Source organism: Ursus arctos, unplaced genomic scaffold (assembly GCF_023065955.2).
Source record: "Ursus arctos isolate Adak ecotype North America unplaced genomic scaffold, UrsArc2.0 scaffold_24, whole genome shotgun sequence".
NCBI classification, from domain to species: domain Eukaryota; kingdom Metazoa; phylum Chordata; class Mammalia; order Carnivora; family Ursidae; genus Ursus; species Ursus arctos.
Genome location: NW_026622919.1, coordinates 11,304,517 through 11,324,723, shown reverse-complemented (window position 1 = coordinate 11,324,723; position 20,207 = coordinate 11,304,517). Strand labels below are relative to the sequence as shown.

At 51.2% G+C, this 20,207-nt stretch overlaps 1 protein-coding gene across 3 annotated transcripts in view; it reads right to left on the bottom strand.

Annotated features, from left to right (window-relative positions):
• FAM20A (FAM20A golgi associated secretory pathway pseudokinase) overlaps positions 1-17,514 on the bottom strand; it is a 49,854-nt gene extending 32,340 nt beyond the window's left edge. For 2 of the 3 annotated variants that reach the window (XM_026512372.4, XM_057318273.1), the window contains exon 1: positions 17,116-17,514. In XM_026512372.4, the coding sequence (XP_026368157.1) occupies positions 17,116-17,507 (392 nt within the window). In that variant the 5' untranslated portion in view covers positions 17,508-17,514. Of the gene's footprint in view, positions 1-15,975; positions 17,072-17,115 lie in introns of those variants that run through there. The other variant, XM_057318274.1, reaches the window with a different exon arrangement.
• Between the last annotated feature and the right edge of the window lie 2,693 nt (positions 17,515-20,207).

The window sequence follows — 20,207 nt, the reverse complement described above, 5'->3', positions numbered from 1 at the left end:
CTCACTCCTGTTCCTCACTTAATGAAGATTACAGCGTGATTCAGGGACCTGGTGTCAGGGATACGCCAAGATCCCAGCGCGTGGCCTTCCGAGGTCATCAGGGTCGGGAAAGAGAGGCCCTGGGGAGTTAACTACTGGCCAGGAAGGGACCACGTAGGCCACGTCCACTCTCCTAGCACTGGCTAGAACTGGTCATATGGCCCCGCCTGGCTGCCAGGGGCTGGGACACCAGGGGAACACGTGGATTTTGAGGCCTCGCCCTCGTGGTATTTAGGTCACATCGGATGCATCTTTTTATTTAATGTTACTAACTTGCATTTGTGAAGAGCTTATTACCCATGTATTTTGGGGGTTCTTTGCGTATATTATCTTATTCTAGTTCCCCCAAACCCTGTGAATTTCCGAAGGAGGAATTTAAGGTCCACAAAGGGGCAGTAACAACGTGGTAAATGGAAAGGAGGAGGGAACAGCCAGGATGTCTGACCTGAGCCTGTTCTGCTCCTCCACAGAGATGGCAGAGAAAGGGATGCTTTGCCAAGGATTTATTTAGACTATTGGTGGGGCCTCCATAAAGGTCAGGGAGGGGGCGGTGAGAACGCTAACGTGCTTATCTGTTCGCTGTTGGGAGAGCAATGATGGTGTCAAGATTTTAGTGAGATTTTGCCGAATGGGCTGATTTCTCCACACAAACTCATTTATATCTGGTTGAAACACAATCACTTCCTCCTCTCCGAGCTGGTTTCATGCTGTGTTGCAACAGAGCACGTGTTTTCACGTGGGGCTAACTGGGTCTCAACCCCATCCTGACCTCCTGGGGTCACTGCTTTGGCTCAGCAGTTGAGTAAGACCTATCCGGTGTGACAGGGGCTTCTGAGCTGGACGGGACCCGGAGGAGAGGAGACCTGAATCAGAAGGGGCAGATCGGGGACCGTCCCAGATGCTGCGATTAAACCCAAGCCTGGAATCAGAATGTGGGGGAGAGATTCTGCCATCACTGATTTTCCCCCTGATTATAAAAGGAAAATTTTTGTGGTGTAAAACAAAACAAAAAAACAGGTCTACGGTGCATCACAATTGACGAGCTGAGCTATTTTTATAGCTTTTGGTGCTCACTGCCAACTTGCTCCCCGGGAAGACCACACAATCTGCGTGTCCGTAGCAGAGGGCCGGGAGCCTTCCCTCCTCGCCCAGTACCAGGCCACGATGCAAGGGGTCACTCTGAGAGCGCAGCCCCCAGGCCTCCTGCACTCGAATCTCATTTCAGCTATGCTGCCAGAACTCGATCTCAGATAGGAGGCAAAGTTAAAGTCAATGTCGAATTTCTGCCTTTGAAATCCAGTTTCTCGCGTTACCTAGGCTGCCTGGGCCTTTCTCCTCCACTGAAGATGGGTGTGATAATAGGACCTCTCTTTGGGGGGCTGTTGGGAGGATTAGGCGAGATAGTTGGAGAAGGAGGCAGCGCAGCGCCCCGCCCCCCACCCAGAGTAAGTGCTCCTTGGCGGGCAGCTACTGCCCCCGTCCTGACTCACCGGAGGCTCGGAGGCTCGGTTGCAAGGGAAAGGTCTGCAGTGAGCAGAGAGCAGCCTGTTTAACTGGCATAAGAAATGCTTTGTGAAAAGAAACGAGGAGAGAAGAAAAAATAAAAGTCATTCCTGGAATCTGCAGGATTCCTATCATTTCAGCTCAGGTCGCTGGGCAAACATTAACTGACCAGTTTTTACTCAGAAGCCTGCGTGTGGCGTGGGAAGCGATGTGATTGCGGAAGAGGTAGGTTAATTGCACCTTGACCCCGTGCCGTGTTCTGCCCGCCCGCAAGCGGAAATCGATGCATGTGTTTTCCGTCTCTGGAAGCACCAGATGTGGCTAAGGCAAGCCAGGGTGCTGGCCGGGCTGGAGGCGCTCACTGGTGCTTGTCCCTGGCAGTGGGAGCTGACCACTGCCTCATCAACCAAGAATCCCATGTAAATGGACAAGGCTGGACACGGACGGGTGGCAAGTGAGTCATAAGGAGCATAAAAGAATAAGCAAGCAGTGGTTCTACCCCCTCTTGGCGACTCAGTGCCGTATGGCCCAGGCACCCCACTCAGGGCGTTATATACGTGACCTCACGCTGCCCTCCTGATACCTCTCGGGGTGGGTCTTCCAGGCCACACTGCTGACCAGGCCACCGGGTCTGCAGAAGGTGAGCCTCGGGCCTCTCGGCGGCTCGTGGCAGAGCCAGGATTTCAACCCAGAACAGCCTGACCACAGATCCTCTAAAGTACTCTTTTTCTCATTCATGTACCAACCATGTATTAAGCACCTACTGTGTACAAGCCAGCCTTTTAGACACCGGCTTACGTTGCCAAAGAGGCAAGCAAGCCTCCATCCTTCCATTAGGCTCCTGGGGTTGCTGTGACAAATGACCACAGACTTGGTGGCTTTCCAGAAATGTAGTGCTCTCACAGTTCTGGAGTGTAGGAGTTTGACATCGAGGTGTCAGTAAGGCTGTGCTCCTTCTGGGGGGCCCCGGGGGAGAATCCATTCTTTGCTTCTTCCAGCTCCTTCCTGCCTGGTGGCCCCATCACCCAGCTCTCTGCTTTCTTGCTCACACTGTCTCCTCTTCTGTGTCGCATCTCCTTCTGTTTTTCCTAATAAGGACACTGTTTTAGGACTTTGGACCCACCCAGATTACCCAGGATGATCTCCTCATCTCAAGGTTCTTCACTTACTTACATCTACAAAGACTTTTCTCCTTTTCCAACTGAGATACCGGGGACAGATGGAGGGGATTAGGACGTGAATATATCCATGCCATTCAGTGCAAGACTCACTCGCTTGTGATCTAGTGAGGTTGTATGCTGAGCGTATCAATAAACAAGAAGGTGTTAAGTCCTGTTAAGAGTCCTGATGAAAATAAGGCGGGAACCGGCAAACGAGGAGGCCCTGAGACCCCTTTAGGTCACTGGAACAGGAAAGCCCCCTGTGGGTAGACAGCTTTGAAAGGAGACCCGAAGGGCAGGAAGGAGCCAGCTGGTTATCTGGGGCCCAACCTTCTGGCCCATCTGTTTGGTTTTTTATACTTCATGAGTAACTGATGTTTTTGGATAGGCTGGGCACAGCACCCCCGTCAGGAAAGCCAGGAAGAAGCATTTTCATTTATGCAGATAAAACGGTGTTCCTCTCACAGATTACAAGTAACCTTAACAGGTCACTAGCTCCGTTACTGCCAGAAAGAAGGGCTGTAGCACGATGGTCATAAATCCAAGCTCATTGTTTCGGGCTGACCTCCTCAGACCTTTTAATGGATTTACAGCTCATAGCGGAACAGAAAGCCACCTCATTCGGTTACATTTTGCAGTGAGTCTAACCCACGGGGGCCACTACTAAATTCTACTGCTCAAATTAAGCATTCAATGGTTGCTTTGTTGATGGTTTTTTTAATATTGAAGGTGGACATTTGGTTATAATCTCCTTTAATATTTTCCCAGCCCCGAATTGCGCAGTCACATGCCATGGCATGTGGCTCGGCGGCATTGATTACCCTTTGGCCCATCTGTCATAGCAGATCCGAAAGGATTGTGTGAGGAGGATCCAGACTGCCCGTGGACCTTTGGCTCCTCGATGGACAGAGGTTGGTGGCTTTGAATTCACTCACCCATCCCATTGGACCACGACCTTCACATGGAACCTTCTGTTCTTACTTTCAAGTTTAACCCACTGCCAAGTCTCCTTCTCTGCCCCGATGATAACCCTGAGAAGCTGTACTCCAGGTGCTTGCAGGCATTTTATCCTAAATACAAGCCCTTCAGCATCGATCAGAAGCTCTGCTGTGGGGCACCTGGATGGCTCACTCAGTGTAGCGTCTGCCTTCGGCTCAGGTCATGGTCCCTGGATCCTGGGATTGAGTCCCGCGTCGGGCTCCCTGCTCAGCGGGGAGTCTGCTTCTCCCTCTCCCTTTGCCTCTCCCCCTGCTTGTGCTCTCTCTTGCTCAATCTCTCAAATAAATGAGTAAAATATTAAAAAAAAAAAAAAAGCAGCTCTGCTAAAAAAGTGAGATTGGTGGAGGCCTGCCCATTCTTCTGGAACCTCAATGCTGTCAATTTTCTCCTTAGATAGGACAAGTCAGCAGGCCTGTGTGCTTGGACTGGGCCATGTGGGGCCCGTGGGGACATGATTATATGGACTTGCTCTGGGACATAGGGCCGCTTATGCTGGGGAAGGCACTGAGTCACCAACGGGAAAGTCTTCCAAGGTGGAGGACCCTGGTCCTTATATCACATGGTGTCCTCTGAGGTATAGGATATGAGGGAGGAGGGGAACACGGAATTTCCAGGAATCCCTGTGCCCTTCCTGGGCCATAGGGTAGCTCTTGCCTTATAGACATGACTGGTGGTTCTCCTGAGCACAACTAACTCTGGGGTGGGCCAGTTTTCACAGAGGGTTCTGAGAAGTTCTTCATTCTAGGCCCTGTGGGTCTTATTTTCCCTTTGACTTGTTTTTTGCAACTATTTTACATTTATTTTATAATGAGACATATCATACTTTTCTTTATGATATACCTAAAAGATTATCTACTAGATAATATTTTATTAAAAAATTTTTTTTTAACAATAAAACAATGATTGCTGATTGTGTTTGTATTCATAATGGGACATGACTGCAGTGGGCTGCAGTGAGCTCTCCCAGACGATCTGCTGTCCATGACCTAATTCCTGGGACCTGTGAATGTGACCCTTTTTGGAAATAGAGTCTGTGCAGATGTAACAAAGTTAAGAATTTTTGAGATGGGCTGGTCTTGGATTTATCCACGTGCACCTCAGATCCAATGACCCGTGTCCTTACAGGAGAGAGACACAGGCGGTGAAGACCCAAGCACACGGAGACAGAAGAAAAGGAGGTGATGGGACCATGGAGGCAGTGTTGGGAGTGTCACGGCCACAAGTTGGAAGAGACAAAGAACTGGCTCTCCCCCAGAGCCTCTGGACAGAGCCCTGTGCCCCCTGCCAAGTGACACCTGGGTTTCAGAGTCAGCTTCCAGAGTTGCCGAAGAATAAATTTGTTACAGGAGTCCTAGGAAACAAATGCCCGGGACTGAATTCCCTTCTCAGAGCTTGCTCAGGAAATGCCAACATCCAATTGCTTAGGGGTGTGACTTCGGCTTCCGAGAAGTGGGACGTCCCGGACGCAATGAGCGTCTTGTCAAGTGTCCTCTGCTGAGGGGTCCAGGCCACTGCGCAGCACAGTGTGTGGCATTAAAATTCGTCCTTGATGGTATATTTGATTTTCTGATAGCAAACTATCGTAGACGACCTCCGTTTCTATGACATTATAATGACACAAGGATTGTGATCGTAATAAGCCTGGCACACCCATTTCCCCTGTGTTGCTTTGACATCGTCAAGTTTCACTGAGGGAGTTTTTGTGGATTTCAATGGAGAGTCTCGGAGAGCCGTGGCCTCTGAGGGTCTCGGTACAAGACAGCACTGGCTCTTCCCAGGGGTCCTACACAGAGTCTGCTGCCCAAGGCCAATGCCAAGGATGCTGCTTTATCTCCAAACACGGATTGACTGGATGTCTTTCCACCGGGATACTTGGGTCAACCTCTTGCTGGCTTTTCTACGGTGAACTAATTATGACTGTTTAAAAGAGCTTCAGGAAACAGAAAGGACTCCACATATTCATGCCGCTAATCATACTAACAGTTATTATCATAAATGCCCTATAGATAAATGAACAGATAATGGTCTTTGGCAATTTGCTTATAAAATACAGCCTCTTAATACACCAGAGAAGTGAAAACAAATTTTCATCCTTGTTCTAAATATTATGTTGGTTCATAGGAAAGGAAGTGTTTAAAAATTTACAAAACAAGGGAAACCTGGGTGGCTCAGTCAGTGAAGCGTCTGCCTTCGGCTCGGGTCATGATCCCAGGGTCCTGGGATTGAGTCCCGTCTTGGGCTCCCTGCTCAGCGGGGAGTCTGCTTCTCCCTCTCCCTCTGCCTCTCCCTCTGCTTGTGCTCTCTCTTTCTCTCTCTCTCAGAAAGAAAGAAAATCTTTTTTAAAAATTTACAAAACAGGGGCACCTGGGTGGCACAGCGGTTAAGCGTCTGCCTTCGGCTCAGGGCGTGATCCCGGCGTTATGGGATCGAGCCCCACATCAGGCTCCTCTGCTATGAGCCTGCTTCTTCCTCTCCCACTCCCCCTGCTTGTGTTCCCTCTCTCGCTGGCTGTCTCTATGTCTGTCGAATAAATAAATAAAATCTTAAAAAAAAAAATTTACAAAACACATTTTAAACACCTGGTGAGACAATGCTGTGTCCCGCACCCATTCAATCAGAGCGTCTGTGGCCTTGGGGGAGATTAGGACCATCATGGGAGGGATGCAGGGAGACAAAGAGCCAGGTATCGGCTTCAGACCTCAAAAACGGTCTCCAGAACAAGAGGGAGCTTCAAGTCTATCCATAAACAAGAACAGTAGAAAGAGACTGAATGAAGAGCGAAACAAACACTTGGCCCTAAGGGGGGATTGAGGCTGGCTTGTCTGGGAGTGAGGGAGTTTTCAAGGGCTTGAAAAGGGAGGCCCAGAGGCTTCATGAAGCTGGAAGAACCACAGTGGGAGGTGGGGACAATTTCGGAGATGACTGCCCGTGCCCCAGGAGCTGAGGCGGAGCCAGGCCCAAGCCAGCAGATTACCCATAACTCCTCCCCATCAGTTAGCCTCTGTATTAGTCTGCTCAGGCTGCTGTAACAAGTTACCACAGACGGGTGGGGCTCATGGTCTGGAGGCTAGAAGTTCAAGACCAAGGTGTCAGCAGACTTGGTTTCTCCCAAGGCCAACCTCCATGGCTTGAGGGTGGCCGCCTTCTCCCTGTATCCTCACACAGCCTTCTCTCCGTGCATAGGTATCCCTGGTGCCTCTTCCTCTTCTTTCAAGGACACCAGTCACGGTAGATTAAGGCCGCACCCTTGTGACCTCATCTAACTTTAATCTTAATTATCCAGTCTCCCAAAACAGTCACATTCTGAAGCGTACTGCAGATTAGAACTTGAATGTGTGACTTTTGCAGGAACACGACTCAGTCCCTCACGGCTTCATTCCATTTTTGAAGGGTTATATAGTTAGACTTCTTTCTCACTGACAGCCACCTGCTCCCTGCCTGACAACTCACCAGCAAAGGGGAACTCCTCTGAGCCTTTCTCAGGGGAACAGTACTAGTTATTAGGCCACCTCCTCTCCCACGGCCAGGAGACCTGCATCTCCCCACATGGCCTTTGATCTGTCTTGGCCAATAGCATGTAGCACAAGGAACACTTAGCAGGCTCTGGCCAGGACGTCCAGGGCGGTGCACACGATTCCTCTCCCTTGGTAAGCTGCTACCACCACCTGATGAAGCCTGGATTAGCTGACGGGGCGATGACAGGCCATGGAGAGCCACGATCATCCTCTCAGCCAAGGTCCCAGACAGGGGACCCCATGGGAGAGGGCAAATGCAAGATCGGTACAGCATACGCAGCGGCGGACCACAGATGTCTCAGTGAGCCCAGCAGAGGCCAGAGGAACGCTCAGCTGAGCTCAGCCCAAACTGCTGACTTGCAGAATCATGAGCTAATAAATGGCTCTTGTTTGTGGGTTTGGTTTTTTTTTTTTAATGGTTCTTGTTTTAAGTCAGTACATTTTGGGATGATTTGTTGTGCAGCAAAAGCAATCGTATACAAGCCCTAAAAGGTAATCTCTTATGCTCAAGTCCCCAGAAGCACCGGCAAAGCCATGGTGGGGGGCATGGTCATTAGCAAGTGCCCTGCTCTCGCTACTGATAACAGCTGGGGAGGGGGACAGGGGGCTTCGGTTCTAGGCACATCAATTTGAGAGAAAAGAAGAAAAGACGTTTACTCTATTTCCTCATATTCCAAATCAGTGGTTTTCAAAATTTTTCTAGACATGGAACCTCCCTTACAAAAGAAATCTTACACAGTATTGCCAATGTATAAAATAACAACATTTATAATTTGTCATTATAAATCTAATTTATAGGGTAACTATGTAAACTTATTTTTAAAACTAATCAATAAGAATGAGAGTGATAACAGGATTAAGAACTCAAGCATTCAAACTTGGGGGTAATGGAAGATGGAAATAGTCTTATTTCAGTCCCTGATTAATTTCCACACATTGCTGTGGGTACCAGAGTACAAAAAATCCTGATACACACACATCAGTAGTCGGGATGGGAGACAGTTTTTAACAGCTTACCTTGCAATCTCAGAATACTCCTCAATTAAACGAAGACAGGAGGAGAAGCCATCTGTCCTCATAAATTACCTGCCACAGGCTCAAGGTGCTGTCATGTTCATAACACAATCAGTGTGAGTTTTCTCATCTTAAGATCATCTTAAAGTACACTCTTTCAAGATGAAAATTAACCATTTGCAGAACCTGAGAAGCGCCTCCCAAAACCCTCGAAATTCATGGAGCGCCCTTGGAAAATGACTGCTCCATATTTTTGCTCTGATAGACTTTGAAGACGAAATCTTGGTCAAAGACGTGCCATGCTTGGAAAACAGAGCAGCAAGGAGCCTTCAGGGACCACAATACACCCTCTTCGTTTCCAAAGGCAGGTAGCCCTGAAGAAGGTAAGCGATTTCTTCAGGATTGGCACACAGGCATCTTGCCTCCACGTGGAATCTTCTTCCAGGAGACAGAGACATCAGCCCATGAATGAGCTCGGTCCACATCGGTTTCTTCTTTGGGCTCCCATGAAGGGAGTAAGGTTGATATAAGCCCAAATACATAAAGATGGCCTAGCTTCTTGGGAGGATTTTAATGGTTGGTATAAAATGTCTACACATGTTAGGAATTTCTTATGAATGAATTTGGTTTTATTTTTAATTTTTAAAAAAGATTTATTTATTTGAGACAGAGAGAGAGCAGAGCGTGAAAGAGCACACACAGGAGAGGGTGGGGGTGATGAGCAGAGGGAGAGGGAGAAGCAGCCTCCCTGCTGAGCAGGGAGCCAGAGGTGGGGCTCAATCCCAGGACCCCGAGATCATGCCCTGAGCCAAAGGCAGAGGCTTGACCCACTAAGCCACCCAGGCACCCCTGCATTTGGTTTTAAAAAGCCTTAATTAAAACTCCAAAACAGTGTCTACAGGAGTCAGAAAGTGCCCTGCGCTTAAGCTGAGAAACTTTCCAGCATCACTGGTCAGGGCAGTTCCTCCAGGACCCCTGCCGTCTGTCCACCCAGTGTCACTTTGGGGGGTACTCTTGCCCACACTGAGCCACCTGGCCAAAAGGAGAGTTTCCAATGGCTCCGCCTCCCTGACGTCAGGGATTGGCTGAGGGGTGGGCAGCCGCCTCAAAGGTGGGCCAATCATAGCCCTCTACAACCCGGCTGTTTTCTCAGACCGGGCCAATCAGCATTTCTGCTCAGAATCTTTTTTTTTTGGAAATCGGAGATACCCTTTTCTCTCTGGTCCTGCACAGGAAGCTGCAGGAGGGGATTAAAACTAGGGCGACAGAAAGGACAGCTGCCCTTGCTGAGTTTCCGTTACTGGAGTCTCTACATTTCCTTTTCTGGCTTGCATTCCTTTGAGTTGGGTCTCTGTCACTTGAAACCAAAATATACTTTTCAAAAATAATAAACTATTTCTTAGGGAAACAAGCATATGCACAGAATGCAAATTTGACATAAAATTTAAGGGAAACACAGACCTCATCACTTGAACCCAGTGGGGTCCAAAAACCCCATTAAAAATCCCAATGGAACAGTGGTTAATAAGGGGCTTGATTTGATCGTGGAGCTGTGGCTGGTCTTTTCTCTAGCGTCTCTGACTGCTCAGAGGGGCGCAGAATGCATGAAAAGCAGCTACTCGTTGTGCATCGTTCTTAGAGCGAAAAACACGCGCCGAGCTGTTAAGTGCAGATAAATACACTTTTTCTACAGAATTTGCAACTATTAAGCCACGGAAGAAAATGAGTCAGAAGTAGAAAACTCCCATTTGAAATGATGAAATGGAGACCCCGTGGGACACTTGAATTGGCCAGGAGAGACCATTTGTCCCTGCTTCTAGACTCCATTTCCGTCAGCGTCATCAGACATCCTTCCCTCGGACCCACCGAGCTTGCCCAGATACTGACAGCACGTTTGCCATCTGAGTGCTGTGCTTGGCTTCCCAGGGCCAGACTGCGCTGATTTTCTTCTGCCAGCAAAGATCTTCTCTAACCAGGCAACCTCTTCCAAGTTTTCTAAAATTCCACCTCTTCCCGGGCCAGCTTTTTTTAATAGCCCAGCTTCTCGGTCCATGGGCCCCTGTGCCAACGCTCCTTGAGTTTCTCTTTTACTCTCCGTATTTTGCTGAATTTTATTACAGGTTCTTGGCTGATCCTCCCCTATTCTCTATTCCCTGCGGCTTCCCAAATGGAACTAGGGGATCCAATAAATTAGACCTTTTTCTGACTCTTAACTTTGCCTCTTGCCCCAGCCAAATTCTACTGGCCGCCCCCAGTGCTTGGCCTCCGTAAGTCCTGGATGCCAGTGTCTCCACGGCTCTCAAACTCAAGTCTGTCCTGATTTCACATTTCAACCATAGGATATTCTGCCAAGTGACAGGGCACAAAAAAAAGGGAAGCCTTTTTTGTTGTTGTTATTTTCTCCTCGCTGTGGTTTTCATTAGGCATAGATATGTGTGTGCGGGTAACGACAGGTTCACACATGCTTCTCCGCCTAGTAAGTTCTGTTCCACTCAAGTGGCAGCTGTTAGGAATGGTATCCCCGCTCGGCTCTCGGCCACATGCAAGCCGGCTTCAGCGGAACCCACAGGCTCTTGTCAGCTGCCCGCTTAATGAATAATCACAAGAAAAACACAGGTCAGCAACCGCCAAGGGGCAGCGCCCGGACTGCTTTGGCTAAGTCAGGGTCTCTGTGCTTCCCATGTGCTTTCATGCAAGACTTCTTGGCTGCTCTTCCTCAGAAAGTACAGGAAGCTGAGGAAATTCCCTCTTCCTGGCACCTGACACCTTCTCGACTTTCCTTCAGGGCTTTTTTTTTTTTTTAATTGACTTTATTTAGGCTCTTGCAATAAAGAGAACACCCACCCCAGATCCAAATTTTAGAATGTCTCAGTAGGGTGGTTTTGTCTTAGACCTTTACAGGGAGGGGTAGGAAGTTATAGGTGGGGTGATTTTACTGTCGGCATTGTTTTAGTTTGAGGCTTTTTTTCCCATAGGACATAACAGGCCATTTACTAACAGCCCCCAAATCCTGATGTTGTCTGTTCCCAATTATTTGCTCCACGGATATTTACCCCATGGGAAACCATGAAACAGATGTATTAGCGAGACCACGTGCAAGCTGGGGGCTTTTCGGGCCCAGAGCAAGTGGCTATTCCTTCTCACAGGAAGCTCCAGACAGCTGCCATGAAGCTAGAGGGGGCCCAGTCATAAAAAACAATATGGCGTCATATGGAGAGGCTGTGTAGGGTCAGGGAGGGACCAGAGTGGGTGGAGGGAGTCAGAAAAGCCTTTCCAGAAGAGGGAAAGTGGGGGCCTGTGCACATCAAAGGATGTGCGGCGGCGGAGCTGATGGTTAGGACACGCATTCTGGAACCAGACCCTCTGGGTCCAAAGCCTGCCTGTGGTTTGCTGGCTGCCTGACTGTGGAAGGCAAGTTACGCAACCTTCTCGTCCCTGGTTTCTTCTATGAAACGAAACAAACAGCGGTATTGTATTCGTTTGCTATGGCTGTGTAACAACCTACCACACACCTCGTGGCTTAAAGTCACACCCGTCTGCTAGCTCACGGAGTTAGAGGTCGGAAGTCCGGTACAGGGGTAGCTGTGTTCTCCGCGCAGGCTTTGCAAGGCGGATGGTCAGCTGTCGACAGCGTTGAGTTCCCATCCAGAGACTTTGGGGAAAAATCTGCTTCTGAGCTCATTCTTGCGGTTGGCAGAATTCATTTCCTTGTGGCTGTGGGACTGATGTCCCTGTTTCCTTGCTGGCCATCCCCAAGGGCCAATCTTAACTCCTAAGTGTCCCTTGCCATGTGGTCCCCTCTATCTTCAAGTCGGCCATGGTCCATCAGATCCGTATCATACTTTGAACCTCTGACTTCCTTTTTCTCCATCAGCTGGAGAAAACCCCCTGCTTTTTTCTCTTTTTTAAAGATTTATCGATTTATTTGAGAGAGAGTGTGTGTGTGCACCAGTGAAGGGAGGGGCAGAGGGACAGGGAGAGAGAGAATCCTCAGGCAGACTCCCTGCTGAGCACGGAGCCCTGTGCGGGGCTGGATCCCAGGACCCTGAGATCATGACCTGAGTCGAACACTTGACAGACTGAGCCACTCAGGTACCCCCAAACTCCCTCCTTTTAAAGGGCTCCTGTGATTAGGTCAGGCACACCTGGATAATCTCTCTATCTCAAGGTCAACTATCCGGGACCTTAATTACATCTGTAAAACCCCTTTACAGCAGTTCCTAGATTAGCATTTGGTTGAATAATGAGGAGAAAGTGTGTGTACACCAGGGCTGGGAATCTGACGGGGCCATCTTGGAATTCTGTGCACCGCATAACCTACTTCTAAGGAAACTGTAAAGCCAAGTTAGCAAGTTTGTGTGAAGTTCCGGGGCCAGATCCAGCATGTTTCAGGTAAGGGGTTTGCATGTCAATAATTAGCCAGTTGAGTTCCCAGGACTGATGAGAACTTCACACGGTGAAAGGAGAGTGTTGGGGGTTGGGAACAAGGGAACAGCTGACAACACCCTCCCGGGTTGGGCCGAGGGACTTCATTTTGATGTAGTTGGAGACAGGAAGTGTCTGTCCTCCTAGGAGGAACACCACTGAGATCCTCCCTGATTTGTCTTTGCTGCAGTAATGACAATAAAGACCGGGCTCTGGAATGAGGGAGAAGGGACTGACAATGGCCTCTGGATTAGCCCTCTCAGAAGCCATCTGTTTGGAGTTTGTGGCTCCAAGAAGAGTGGAGAGGTCTCCTCCAGCTACAAGCCCAGGGACGCAGAAACCGCTAAAATAATAGCTCTTCCCAAATCAGGCAAGCAAAGCTCTAATTGGAAAAGAGAAATGGAAGTCAGGATCCCCACTCCCTCTGCTAACCACACACAGGTCCGGTAGAGGTCCATTTGCAGACCAAAGGAGGCCATTTCCTTTCTTAGCCTGGCATCACTGGCGGGAGAATCAGACCAGGCGCCAAGGCACTGGTGACTCTGGGAGAAAGGCAAATGGCCCCCGTCCAGAAGGAAGAATCTAGACGTTTATCTGCTTTGCGAGTTGAACTGCCTGCTCCCGATGAGTCTACGCTCCACGTGGTCTGGGGCCGGCACGAGACCAGCAGGAAAGAGACAACGAGGGGCAGGTGAGGGGAGAGACAGAAGGGGTGAGAATAAGAGATTGTATTTTCATTCCACAGAGGCCATGGTGAGAAGAAGCTTTGCCTTCAAAACCTCTTCGAGCAGACAGTTCTCACTGCCAGCTGACTTTTTCATCTCTCCTGGCTCCTTCTCCCCTCCCCTCCCCTCCCCCCCAACCCCCCCCCCAAACCCCAAATCTGCCTCGGCGGCTGGATCTCCTCAAAGCTTCCCCGGAAAAACTTGAGCCAATTTACTCCCCTTAAACAACTGTCATTTTTGAAAAGCTGCCCAGCCTCTTTGCTGCGATTTTCAAAGGGAAACTCGGGGCTAGGCTTGCTTTTTGGTGACAGCGAGTAGGTAGGAGGAGAGGGAAAGACAGGTGCTTCCTGTCTTTGGGCTGGTGGGAAAAACACAGATACACACATCGAAGCTTCTGAGAAATGCTGACGCTGTAATTGTAGGAAAATACAACCTTCCCGATACCTGAGGGAACGTCCAGGAAGAAAAGCGGAGAGTAGAACACTTGTACTGGTGTGGTAGCTGCCGGAGTTTCGACACCGGGGGCGGGGGGAGGGATGACCCTGTTTGACCTTGCCTGTCAAGACCAAGGAGCCAACCGAAGATATGGGGGCAAAGGGCCAGGCCAAGCTGGCCACTTCTGACATGTCAAAGGACAGATGTTGTCTGGCTTGGGCAGCCTGTGGGCAGAGAAGAAACCCAGCCCACAAGCCCAAGAAGCTGAGCCTCTAGGAGGCAGAGGACAGCAACAAGGTGAGCGTTCACCTGTGCTCTAGGTAAGCCCCGCCTTCCTTCCGTTATTACTTTGAAAGGAAAAGGCTTCGTCTGGCTGGTTGGTTTCTGGCCTGAAGTCGTGCAGACGACGCTCCCCTTGCTCCTTGTGCTCTCTGCTTTTCACTATTCAAGACAGGTGCCAAATGTGTCATCGTGCCTGATGGAGCCTGGCGTTGGCTCGCTCGCTGTGATCAGCGACCAACGACCTGACAGAAACACTTCCCCTGATTGCATTTTTGACTTGGATTGTGCCACACTTAGTTGGGTTTTGAGGGAGGAAGGAGAGGACAGGAGGGAAAAACAGCGGGTTGGGGAAGTTTGCCGAACTCCCAAGTGTCAGATGCCTGCGGAATCTACACGATAGAGCTTTTGCATTTCAACTTCACCAAATATTGACATCCAGTTAACAAACAGTCATTGAAAACCTGAAATGTTCAAAATGACGTATTTGCTCCATCTTCCACTGAAATCAAAAAGGAATGTGCTGGGGGAAAAACAGGTCATTACCTACCTTTTATTGGTAATGAGCTCATGTTGTAGAAAGATACCTTCCAATTTCATACCATTACTTATTAGCGTGGTGGTTTAAAAAAAAAAAAATTACCCAGACGAATGGTCTCCTCCGGGCAAGGAGTGAAGAATGCTGATTTGGCTTATCTCACTACCTGAAACTCTCCTGGTGTGGCGGATGGCTTGCTGCTACAATCATTTTGGATAGCACTTAATGTTAGGTAATTATTGGCACGGTGGCATCCATAAAGGTCTATAAATCTCTAGTTTTTAAATATTGGCTGGGTTGTGGTTGCAAACAAGGAGGACTTGTCCGTGCAAGAGATACACAATCAGGAAGGTCATTCGCTCTTTCTTCCTTTGCTGCCTGTTCTAGTTATTTGTCTGCACAGAACTCTGGAGGCTTCCTTGGCCCAGCGTAGCCATAGAAGCCCATAGTGGAAGGCGCGTGGGCTTCATCGATACTTCCACGTGCTTCATATTGGCCAGGGTACTCTCTCCCTTCAGCTCATGAGTGACTGTCTCTGACAACAGAACTCTGAGCGCGATTCAAATTCACACTGGCCAATGCGTGTCCCACGTTCCATTTCTAACCTTGACATAAGTAATAGTGCATATGCTTACGTGTGTCATACCACTGACGTTTACCATACAGGTTGGGTGAAGGTAGGTGTTCTCTGCGTCTGAGGTCAAGTTTCAACCCTCGAGAGTGCAGCTTCCCCTCCTGTTACAGCCCACAAACCACCCTTGAAGGGGAAGATAAATACCACAACTGTCACACTCAACAAACCACACGAAACGACCCTGTTAGCTCCGAATCCAGCAAGGTCAGCAGCCCCCATGGGTCGATCCTCTGTTAAATGACTTAGAATCATTTCTGGTCAGGAAGTCTGTTTTGGTGACACACGATGGTGTAGAAATCAAGCTCAAAATCAATTGTGGGATACGCTGTTGAGAAAGATTTTTGCTTTGCTGCCAAAATAGTCCCCTGGTCTTTCCTTCAAGATCCAGAGGAACATAACGAAGTCCAAGTGCACAGAAATGTGACTACGTGATGCTGGGTCTGCCTGTACAAAAGCAAGAGACTCTGCCCACGGTCCCCTCATTCTCGAATCTTCGACAGGTGTGTCGACAATTCTCTAAGGGCAAAATTCCCTAGTCCCTGGATCCCGACACCCACGTTACCGATGAAATCAAGGTAATGTTGAAGAGGACAGTGTCTGAGAAGCAACCTCAAACTGCCTTTTTATTACACACAATGAGCAATGAAACGGAGAACCGCCTCCTTTCTGATAGAAAGTTATCAGCCACAAAGCTGTCCTCCAAACTCACCACAGGGATTTCAGCCAATAGCTCTCCATTTCGTCCCTTTTTGCTTCCTGAAAGTCCTCCCTCCTGCAAGCCACAGCCGGTCTCCGCACTACAGAAAAATGAGCGACCGGCTAAATTGGGCTCGCACGGAGCTTGCACCCAGAGTTACGGTCTACCCATCCTCCGGAGGGACTGTAAAACCCTCCGATGACATCTCATTTTGAAATCTCTGGTATTAAGAAAAAGTACTGGGTGTGGTGCGAAATGAACTCTGGGCGTGAGTGATTTTAGGCAAGTCTGTACTTTAAGACCGAGTTCTAGCTCACGTCAAGGTCTTCTGTCATTAGCCGGGATCTCAGGATTGACTATTCCTCCCTCTAAACCACCCCCCTTCCCACCCTTTTACAAATACATCTTCTTAATTGAATCCTAAGTAGGTTTGGGGGTTTTTCCCCCCTCTACATTTTGCTTTGAATTTTTAAAAACTCCCAGGTAGATTTTTTTTTATCTCCTCTGTGAAAGCATCCAGCCTCAGATACAAGCCAGCCCAAATTACCACAATGCTCAAACCGCCTTCAAGTCAGAGCACTGGCCAAAGGCACAAGCCACGTTAAACAGAACAGGTCGGTGACCAGGTCAGGGAACTAACCGTTTACTCTCTGCCCCAGCTGACCTCTTGTGATCTCTGACCTGGGCAGAGGAGTAAGTTAAGAGAATGAGCTGGGTTTTCAGGGAATAGCATTGCTTTCTGGAAGGCACCCAGGTCTACAGCTAAGGGCGGAATTCGAACCAGCTCCGGAGTTGCTGAATGTGGGAACCTATTCTGGAACACCCAAGTCCAGCAGCGGCTTCCCATATCAGGACAGGGAGAACGAGGGGGACAGTGGCTCAGGGAACAGAAGTGGGGCTAAGGAGTGAACAAGGAGCTCAAGAGGAGAGGCCGAGAGCATTTCCTCGCTGTGCTGCTGCACAGAAACTTTTTCTCCCACTGAGATGCACTCGGGGCTGAACTCCGCCGTCCGCAACAGCTGCTGGGGTCCGGGCAGGGAACACCCGCCGCGCCCGGGCCGAGCTGGAGCGCAGGGCAAAGCCGCCGGCGGCCGGGCGGAGGCTGGGGCGGGGCAGCGCGCGCGGTGGGCGCCGGGCGCCCGGGGTCCTCACCTGTTCCAGCGGGCCACCTTCCTCCGGTAGTACCGCAGCGCCTCCTGGCTGGCCAGGAGCGAGTCCTCGGGCCCGAGGAGCGGCGGCTCCTCCGGGACGCGGTACAGCGGGTGGGCGAAGAGGGCCTGCAGCTTGGAGCCGCGGCCGCCGTGCCGCTCGGTCCCGGGCCCGGCTCGGGAAAAGTTGCGCGCGGCCGCGCGGGGGGCCGGGGAGGCGGCGGCGGAGTCCCGGGCCGCGGACGAGGCGCGGCGGGCGCACGGGCAGCCCCGCGGGTGCTCCCGGGGCCGCAGCTGGCGCCGCACCTGGGGCCAGAGGTGGAAGTAGAGGTCGGCGGAGAGCAGCGCGCCCAGCAGCAGCAGGGTCAGCAGGCGGTCCCGGCGCAGCCCGGGCATGGCCCCGCCGGGGCGCGCGGGCGTCTCCGGGGACCCGGGCGGGCGCTGGGCGCCAAGGACCGGCCGGGGTCGACGGGGCCGGGGGTGCTCACCACGCGGGAGCGCCCCCCTTTGAGGGGTGTCGCCCCTGAACTTGGGGACCCGCGGTGCGGGGGCTCGCGGTGCTGGCGGGAGTCCCTACTCCGCGCGGAGTGGAGACCAGGGGATGGTGCCTCCGGGCCCAGGTCTCCGGCACCTTCTCTCTCCGAGCCTCCCGCCCGGGAGCCCGCGGCAGGGAAGGGCCGGGGGGGGGGGCGCGGGTGCCTGCTGCCCCCCGCGGGCGGACGGGCGGCTAGGCCGGGGGGCGACGGCGAGCGGGAGCGCGGGGAGCGCGGGGAGCGGGCGGCGGCGCTCGCCTCCGGGCGGAGGAAGGCGGCTGCGGCGCCTGGGGCGTCTCTCCAGAGGATGCTGTCGCTGGGCTGCTGCGGCGACTGTTCCCGCGGCTCCTTCTGCGGGTGGCGGGGACGCCCGTGCCCCCGGCTGCTCGGGGCGAGCTCGTCTGCGCGCCCGACTCCCAGAGGCAGAGGTGACGCCGGGCCTCCCCCGCCTGGCCCAGCGCCCGCCCCTCCGCCCACTCGCAGCTGGCACCTGCCTCTGGCGCAAGCTCGCCAGCCAACTCCCGGTGCCTCGGCCGGCTCTGCCCTTGCACCGTGTCACCCAGCCCGCTTCGAGCGCCCATCCCCCTCGCCCCAGGCCTCCCACTTGCCCTGCTCGGGGGCTCAGCCCCGGCACTTTCGGGTACTCAGGGTGTGTGTGTGTGTGTGTGTGTGTGTGTATGTATGTGCAACCTTTTGTTTTCATTTTCCTTTTTTAGAGAGAAGAAAATCCCCCGAAAGTCTTTTGTAAGATTTGTCGGGTGTGATTGTGTGTGTGTGTGTGTGTTGTCTTTCCCCTCTTCCTAGCTTCCCCCAGGGCACACACTAGGTCCCCAACAACGTCATGCCGCGTGCCTGGCACCTCTTAGGCACTCAGGAAACACCCACTTAAGGCATAAAAAAGTTTGTCCTTTAAAAATAAGTCACCAATTTTACCTAGAATCTTGGCGATTTCCTGTTTGGATGGAGTTTGCTTCCAACTGTGCCTGCCCTTTACAAAGAGGAAATTTCTCCGGCACTCAAGGAGGGAGGGGCCTCCCTCTGACCCCACTCTGAACTTTTGCATTTAGCTCGGTGTGAAAGTAGTCCGCCCAAATGAATCACTGGAGGACACATGTTGGACTTTCTGCTGATAGCTTGTGAAGTAATTTATACTCCCCCACCTCATTTCCCTTTTGAGGAAGAAGGAGGGGGGGCGGCAGGCGGGGCTTGAACTCCTGCCTCCTCTATTTAATGGGGGAGGGGGAGATCGAAGAGCAAGTCTGACCAGGGAGGCAGTCCCACTGTGCTGAATGTTCAAGAAAATGCATCTTTGCCATGTGCTGCCTTCCCAGAAGGTGAAGCTTCCCACTTGGGTTAATCCTACTCTTTAACCTCCTCCTTCCCTTGCTGGGGTCAGGAATCCTCAGACACACTTTGGCTTCTGGGTTTAGATCAGAATTCTTTCCCCTGTGGTTCAGTGGAAGATTCTTGTACTCTTTGCGGTCTCATCTGTTAACTGGAGATAGTAATAGGACCTACCCCCTAAGGTTATTGTGTGCTTGGAACTGCCCCCAGCATGTGATGAATAGGTATGATATATGTGTTTGCTAGAAATATTATGACTTCTCCTTTCCTGTAGCACACTGGGTTAAGTTAGATACTGTTTATGAGCGGGACAAGAGTGATAAAGTATGGGAAAGGAGGACGTTGGACAGGGACCACTTTCAGGAGCACATCATGGCCTAAAAGCTCAGTCCAGGTGAGAAACCCCACGATGATGCTGTTGCCACCTGCTTCCCTCTGCTGGGTGTGGTGGTGGGCTCTTGTCTGTCTTGTTGAATGATCGCCTTCTTTTTATCTAGAATCAACTTTTAACTGGTCCCCAGTTTCTGAGAAATGTTGCAACTCCTGATGCGTCTGATTAGGCATCATGGCCAGGGGGTGAAGAAGTCAGGCACTGACCGGGGCCACATCTGCACGCTGTGGCAAGCTGGCGTGGGCTGGCCAAGGACATGGGCATGAAGCCATCCCCATCCTACGACTCCAGTTCTCCCCTACTGATGGATGGGGTCCTGCCCCCTAGTAGACTCTGTTGTCTGGCCTCAGCTCAGGGAACACTATTTCTAACTTGATTAGAGATTATCTAAGCACGTTTCCCCTACCCCGTGAAGGTCAAGGGCAAACTGCACGTGGAAGTCAGATGTTAAGTGCGAATGAGGTTGGGGTGGGAGACGGGAAATCCTCGGGGCAGGATTGGCCAGCCTCTTCCCTCTCTTGGAAATGGCCTTGCCCTTCTGCTCCTGCTCTGACTCTCCCCCTCTTGGCCCCTGGCTTCCCCTTCAATCCACATCCAAGTTATCCCCAACCGCTGTTTACCAGAGCCTGACATTCTGTGTCAAGCCTCCCATTGTAACTCCATTCTCATCTTTCCGTGTCCACGGGTCTTGAAGGCAGTCAGGGTCTCCTCATATCTTGCTTAGACTCTTGCTAATAGTCCCCTAACTGGTCCCTCAGCTTCAATATGGCCCATTGCAGTGCCCACCTGCGTGATGATAGAATCAAAACTTTTGCCAGAGCGAGCTTT